Source organism: Zalophus californianus, chromosome 9, assembly GCF_009762305.2.
Source record: "Zalophus californianus isolate mZalCal1 chromosome 9, mZalCal1.pri.v2, whole genome shotgun sequence".
In the NCBI taxonomy this organism is placed as follows: Eukaryota; Metazoa; Chordata; class Mammalia; order Carnivora; family Otariidae; genus Zalophus; species Zalophus californianus.
This window is the reverse complement of record NC_045603.1, coordinates 103,789,320-103,796,901: the sequence shown is the minus strand read 5'-3', so window position 1 is coordinate 103,796,901 and position 7,582 is coordinate 103,789,320. Positions and strand designations below refer to the sequence as shown.

The 7,582-nt window shown below is 48.8% G+C and overlaps 1 protein-coding gene across 3 annotated transcripts in view; it reads right to left on the bottom strand.

The window, feature by feature from the left end:
- Nucleotides 1-5,141: 5,141 nt before the first annotated feature.
- WNT5B (Wnt family member 5B) overlaps nt 5,142-7,582 on the bottom strand; it is a 105,258-nt gene continuing 102,817 nt past the window's right edge. For all 3 annotated transcript variants that reach the window (XM_027594436.2, XM_027594438.2, XM_027594437.2), the window contains one exon: nt 5,142-6,977. In XM_027594436.2, coding sequence (XP_027450237.1) covers nt 6,519-6,977 — 459 coding nt within the window. In that variant the 3' untranslated portion in view covers nt 5,142-6,518. The remainder of the gene's footprint in view (nt 6,978-7,582) is intronic.

The following is a 7,582-nucleotide window of genomic DNA, read 5'->3' as shown; positions in this document are numbered from 1 at the left end:
TACTCAGACCTCGAAGAACTGGGAAAAGGATGAAGGAAGCGATTGACATTGTAGATTTACCCCGTCAAAGGGAAGATATCTCTAAATCATGAACAGGAATGAGAGTATAAAATAACAGTATACAAAATTGCTACATCTGGGGCATGGCATGTCAGCCAGGGGTCGTCACTGAGTCTAGTCTAGTTCGTCTGCTTCTTAGCAACTTCACTCCCTCAACTCCATCAGACACGGCAGTGGGTGTCCTCCCGGAAGTGATTTGGGGAACAGGAGCCTTCCCCTTCACACCGTTGGGCTCATGTTTTTGTCTCTTTGAGAAGAGTTTCAGGACTTGTCCCATAATTAGGCATTTCCACAATAAAAGACTCTTCATGAGCATTTCCAGGGTAAAAACTTAGGTATTTGCATGCACAACAGCAAGCTAGATTACGTGTTGTCTGATCTAACCATCAGCACAGAAACTGATGAGGACGGAGCAGCTTCTCCTGTTTCGATGAATTTTTAAACCCTTCCACTTCATTGACTTGAACCCCCATAAGGCCACGGGATGGTGGAGGGAAGCCCTGGCCCAGGAGCCCCTTGCCCGGAAATTTGGCACAAGGGTCAGAAGAGATTTGGAATCAATTTCCCGTGGCTGGAGCCAGAGCCTGTTATTTCGGATGCTGTTGGCTGCCATGTTTCCTGCCATGAGGAGCAGAGGAAGCTGGTCTGCAGAGGCACAGAGGGAAGCGGACTGCAGAGAAGAAGGAGGAGGAGGGAGAGAGGGCCAGGGGTGTCTGCCTTCAGCTCCCGAAGACCCTGGAGTCACTAAGACTTTCCTGAACCCTTATACTGCCTCCCTCCCTTGAAGCTGATTCAAGTTGGTTTCTGTTGCTTACAGCTTTGAGAGAACAAACTACACAGTGGCCTGGGCAGTTAATCTTATCCCTGAATTTCCTCTTCTGTTTAGTAAAAATCATCTTTTATTCGTTCATTCAGCAAGTGTTTCTTGAATGCTTTCTCTGTGCGAGGCAATTTTTAAGGTTCTAGGAGACACAGCTGGAAACAAAAGAGATTTTATTTTATTATTTTTTTTAAAGATTTATTTATTTGAGAGAACGAGAATGAGAGAGAGAGAGAGTACATGAGAGGGGAGAGGGTCAGAGGGAGAAGCAGGCTCCTCGCCGAGCAGGAAGCCGGATGCGGGACTCGATCCCAGGACTCCAGGATCATGACCTGAGCCAAAGGCAGTCATTTAACCAACTGAGCCACCCAGGCGCCCAACAAAAGTGATTTTTAAAAATCCTTTATGGGGGCGCCTGGGTGGCTCAGTTGTTAAGCATCTGCCTTCGGCTCAGGTCATGATCTCAAGGTCCTGGGATCGAGCCCCACATCAGGCTCCCTGCTCAATTGGTGAGTCTTCTTCTCCCTCTCCCACTCCCCCTGCTTGTGCTCCCTCTCTCGCTGTCTCTCTCTGTCAAATAAATAAATAAAATCTTTTTAAAAAATCCTCTATGAAACTTCCTTTCTACTCAAACGGTCTCTGGAAATAATGTAAGTACATGAGAAAAGGACATAAACTTCTAATCGAGTATCAGCCGAAGGGCTGGTTGACCGGACACCCCAAGTCTTAGAAGATTTACTGGAGGTACAGGGCCACTTAAAACAATACCTCTTCCTTTTGACTTTATAATAAAATTGGATTAAAAAGGTTTACCCTGGGGCACCTGGGTGGCTCAGTCAGTTGGACCTCGGACTCTTGGTTTCTGCTCAGATCTCAGGGTCACAGGATCGAGCCCCACCCCCCCAACTGGGCTCCCTCCTCAGCCAGGGAGTCGGCTTCCCCTCTTTCTCTCTCTCTGCCCCTCCCCTTGTTTGTGCTCTCTCTCTTTCTCTAAGGTAGATAAATAAATCTTAAAAAAAAAAAATTCACCCTTCCTATAGCGTATTTCTTTTGCAGGCCCCTTCTGATGCTTTGTTGATAGGCCCCACACGGAGGCAAACTGTCTTCACAGACACGGTGGTTTCCTACCTACTTTGGCTGCAGACAGCTGCCGTCTATTTTCAGTTATCACGGGGAGCAGTAGATAATACACGTAAGTGACATATTGAATTCACAGATAATTTTAAAATCTAATTTTAGCCCCTCCTTTTCCCACTCAGTTATTTATCAAAACTACTTAGGAGGCCCAAATGAACTGATTTGGTTCTATCTTCTGTCGCTGCCTCTGGTAGAGTTGCAAATGAACAGATTGAAGACCAAAAGGCAGACAGCAGGAGGGAGAAAGCAAAGAATGTGGATAATCTATAGGATGAATGCCCAAAGAATCTAGAAAATTAGCTGTGCGAGAGAGCTGAGAGCTCAGTCTTGCTGTTGCTTAAGGTCTGACCCTCACATCTATGCAAAACCTTCCTCCTTATGGACAAATTACCCACAAATCTTCTGTAAAACCGGAATTAAAGCATCCTTTACTTATTGTTTTGGTATAAATACAGTGCAGGGATTCCAGAATAATAAAGGACTACCAAGAATATTTAGCAAGCGAGAGTGGCTCAGGTGGCCTTTCTCAGCTTCCCAACATTCCTTCCAGAGTTAGGAAGCTTGTCATCATTCGCCAATCAGAGCTCAAGGACTTCCAGTAATGACGGACCATCCATATTCCGCAGCATTTCGGCCAGAAGGGGTGACAGTGATTTTTACTTTTTTCTTACAGCTTCCTTGCCTCAAGTGCCTCCCCATCTCCCCTCCAAAACTGATGAGAAACATCCATTCCTGCGTGCATGGGTGTGCATGAGCACATGGGTGCATGCACACCCCCACACACCCACCCACAGACACACATGTACACACTGAAGTTCTCCCGAGATACATGTGACCAGTGTCAGTGGGGTCTGGTTATGCGTCAGAGCCCGTTTTAAGATGGAAATGACTATTTTCTTCCACCTTCTTGGGATCGTGTGGCTCTCTGCCCAAGCAGTAGATTTCTTTTTTGATGAACGACTGCAGCTGGGAGAGCGATGTGTCGTGGAGCCCTCTGAGCCACAGATGACAAAGCGAGGCAGCAAGCAAGGAGGAGTAAACGTAGCAAGTTTTGTTTCTCACCTCCTGGGATAGAGAGCAGCCGACCAGGAACTGAGTTCTCCAAATTAGGGTTTCGAATCCAAATTCTTGAGCCACTAATCAGAATGCCTTTGTGAACAGAGGCCTGCCCTCACCTTAAGCCTAGCTGTGACTGCCTTCTGACCCTCCTGTCGACTTTTAAATGGAGGCAGGCAGACATACCACTCTCCTAATTTTATCTCAAAGACAAGATGGATACATGCAAACAAATAGCTAAGCGAGTATTACCTTACTATATTTATAATAGATCTGTAGGCTTCCCCCTACCGCTCCTAGGCAGAGGAGGGAGGTAAAACATCCCAGGGCAAACCAGTTCTGCTCTGTGCCGGAACGCTTTTTCCCCTCAATAGAAAGGATCCTTGGGACGGCTAGGACTTCTTTGCATCCAGGCGTTACATCCATGATCCATCACATCCGTGATCCTTCAGTCAGACTACGTGTTAATCATAATACATTTCAGGTGCTAGAAAAATCCTACACAGGGTAGCCGAGAGGACCTAGATGCCTCTCTCCCTGCGGATCGTGGGCCAGCTCATCCTGACCATAGGTCCAGGGCAGGCTCTGGACCACCAGCAGAGGAGCCCTCAGGGCCTTGTTAAAGATTCAGACAGTTGTCCCAGCTCTATCCCAGACGAACTGGATACAAATCTCTGAGGCTGGAGGCCTGGGACTCTGCATTTTTACAGCACACTGACGTTTGGGACCTGCTCAAGATTTGGAGGTCCTCATCTGGAAGAGCAGGAGCTCTGACTGCCACATTCTGTCCATGCTCTAACAGTGTGTGGTTTCTTCTTTCTAAGATTTTATGTATTTGTTTGTCAGAGACAGAGAGAGAACACAAGCTGGGGGATAAGCAAGCAGAGGGGAAGCAGGCTCCCTGCTGAGCAAGAAACCCGATGCGGGGACTCGATCCCAGGATCATCACCTGAGCTGAAGGCAGCCACTTAACCAACTGAGCCACCCAGGCGTCCCCAGTGTGTGGTTTCTGAGCAGAAGCTCACGGTCTTAGGTTGGTTTTCAGATTTTCCAGCCACATTGCTACAGATTTCTGGTCACATCACAGAAAACTGCCAGCTCATCAGGGCTTAACACATATGCAATCATAACTTCATCACGATCTATTTGGACAATTCAATCTTTCCTAACCTTGGTGGTCAGTGGCTGCAACAATCGCATTGGTATTTGAACATATGACTTGCTCCCTAGGTCAGAAAGAAAATATTTAATATTTACTCAATCCCCTTGCCATGACTCTGCGAGAAGACCTCAAAAGAATACAGGGATGATGCCTCTCCTTTCGTGAACATGGAAGTCACTTTCTCTGGACTAGTCTCTCACGGCTAATTTCCTGAAGTTTCTAAAGATAAACTGGATTTCAGCTCTTAAACACTTGGAGCACCTGACATAAGGTAACCCTCCAGGAGTTACGATGGTGATGTAGGGAAGAGCCATAGTGCCAGCCTGCGTCCCAAACCCTTATTATCATGGTTGATCTGTGTGACCAAGTTCGTTTGGCTAAATGCCAGCTAATGAAGCCAAGGACATGGTTTGGATCTTTTGTAGGCCAGTCAACTTCAATCACTTTCTTTCATGGACTATTCGTCTTGAAAATGTCAACCAAAGGAACCTGAGTAATAGCTTGAGGAATAGGGTGAAATAACCCGAGGTCTAATGTTCTTTGATGACAAGTCAGGAGGTTCTTCTTTAGGCCCTAAAGACACAAGTTGTATACATGGCCATGATTCTGATTCTGACAGAATCTCTTCTAGATTGTTTTGCAATATAATTTGCTCATTATAACCCAGGTGGACTCCCTAATTCCACTATTTCCCCAGAAGTAAACTTTTCTAGAATAAAACCGGTGTCTTTATGGGGTGGCTTACTGGGTCACTTGCAGGCTGGTCACTCCAGTGCACCTGGATCAGTGTGTCCCAGGAACTACTGCCTCCCTTTCTAGAATATAACATCTCCCTTCGTGGATCATCCCTGAGCTCTGCCTTCCTCTCTCTCTCCTGGCTCCAGATCCTGGAGTCCAAGACTGGACATGGCAACATAGAGAAGCCTGGAGAGAGTGTCCCCATCACCTGTGCTTTACCAAGAACCCAGTGAATAAACCAGAGGTGACCGGGTGGGCTGTAGGATGGGAGAAGAAGGGAAGGTCAACATGAGTTTTAAACTGAAATCTCTGAATTTTTTTGTTCCTAATAGTAAGAGTAATAGCTAGCATTTACGAGATTTAACTTTGTGTTGGCCCTTGGGGAGAGTGCTTAAATGCTTTACCTTATTCAGTTCTCATAATATTCTGTCTCTGTCTCCAACCACCAGACTAGAGCCCTAAAAAGTGTCCATTTCCTTACCCTCTCCCACACGCACACGCCTCGTAGCAGGGTTCTAAGGATCAGATCAAAAAGAAAAGGAGACTCATGAAAGATAATCATGTGTCCAAAGAAGGAAAGGGAGAGAGACTCCAGTGAAGGGTATTTAATGTCAGAGAGACACTGTACATCCGGGGCAGAGATGGAAAGAGTGTGCCAGGCCAGCCGAGCCTGAGCTGGTCGCACATCCTGTCGCTCAGGGGGGCCCGGTGGTGGAGGAAGTGACAGCAGCAGCACCCTGTTTCCTCTCCCTGTGGGAGCACAGTGCAACGTTCACTCGCTCCAGGGATGCTCGTGGCTCTCGACGACGGCTCTGGCACAAACATTCAGTTCATCTCTCTCCTAACATGTCAGGCCAGTTGACCCCCTTTCCCCTCGGGGCAGGGAACCGTTGGCAGGACCTAGTGAACTGTGGAGGGACAGTAATTCTCGCTGGACAGACAGGCCTGGGAGTCTGGGGAGGCGCGGGTCCCTCTGTGGTCACCTGTCAGAGATGACACCGGGCCTCTGCTCATTCCTGTAACTGTGGGTTCTGCCGGGATGCACACGAGTGAAAGGGGAAGAAAGCACCGGGCCTCTTCCGGAACCAATCCGTATTCTGGACAAGACCCTGAAGACGGGATGGTGTAAGCGCAGTTTCTGCCACCTTGCACAGGGCCTCCTGGCCTAATGACGGGGGTCACAGGGCGGTCTTCCAGCCGGCAGACTCCAGACTTCCAGACAAAATCATCTTCTCCATCTACCCGCCACTTGTCTCCTCAAGGCCACGGTGGATAGACAGCGACTAGCCCCAAGTCCCGACGTCCTGAAGGAGGGGGGGTAAAGCCCCTGCCCCCCCCCCCTCCGGGGAGCAGAGAACGAGCACAGTGCAATCCTCAAACATCTCCAGCAGCGTCTCTTAAATAAGCTTTTCCTTTCCATTCTTCTTTTAATTATTTATCATCCATCCCTTTATTTATACAAATATAAAATAGATTTATATAGATTTATATAATATAAACTTTGTGAGGCAGTGGAGAAGCGGCCGGAAGAGCGCCCCCCGCTGGCTATTTACAGACGTACTGGTCGACGATCTCCGTGCACTTTCTGCACTTGACGTAGCAGCACCAGTGGAACTTGCAGTGGCAGCGCTCCACCTGCACGCTCTTGAACTGGTCGTAGCCGCGGCCGCAGCACATGAGCTCGCAGCCATCCATGCCCTCCGACGTCTTGTTGCACAGGCGGCCCTGCGTGCCCAGCGAGCCCGTGGTCTCGTTGCGCAGGCAGTAGTCCGGGCTGGGGTCCACGTAGACCAGGTCCTCCGGGGTGGGCTGGTTGAAGCGGCTGTTGACCAGCTCCAGCTTGCCCTTGCGGGTGATGCGCATGGCGGCCGCACTGTCGTACTTCTCCTTCAGCTGGTCCCCCACCTTGCGGAACTCGGCCAGCTGCAGCCAGCACGTCTTGAGGCTGCAGGACCCCGAGACGCCGTGGCATTTGCAGGCCACGTCCGCCATCTTGTACACAGCCTGAGGGGAGGAGAAAGAAGGCGGTCAGAAGGAGGACCCCCGGGGGAAGATGTCAGGAGGGGGCCTGGGGGGCGCCAGGAGCCAAATACGGAAGAGGGCTGGCGGGAGGGTGGTGGGGGGGGAGAGTGGTCTTCAAATGTACAGAAAGATCTTTCCAGGAAGCTCGGTTACCCAGATTGAAAGCAGATAAAAGAAAGGAGCACCACGTAGAAAAACACTGGGGAGGCAATGCTCCAGGGATGATGGCATTTGGTGCCCTTGCCCTTCCTACTTTGTCCATTTCTTATTGCTTCAAACTTGTTATGATACATGTATCATATTTACGATCAGGGGGAAAAAAGGATATTTCTACCTTGACCAAAGTCTCAAACAAACAAATACAAACCCAACAAACCGCGTCTGGCTTTTGCATGAGATGGAGTACAGTCGGAAAAAAAAATCCAGCCATATTACCAGCCTGCGACAGAAACTGCAGGCATGGCGGGAGTTTGCAAAAGCTCTCCATGACTTTCCGCCAAATCCCCTAAGAACTCAACAGTCCCTTTTTCTGTGTTATAACACATTTGGTCATTAACTCCACGGAGTCATAGGGGCCTCACCACAAA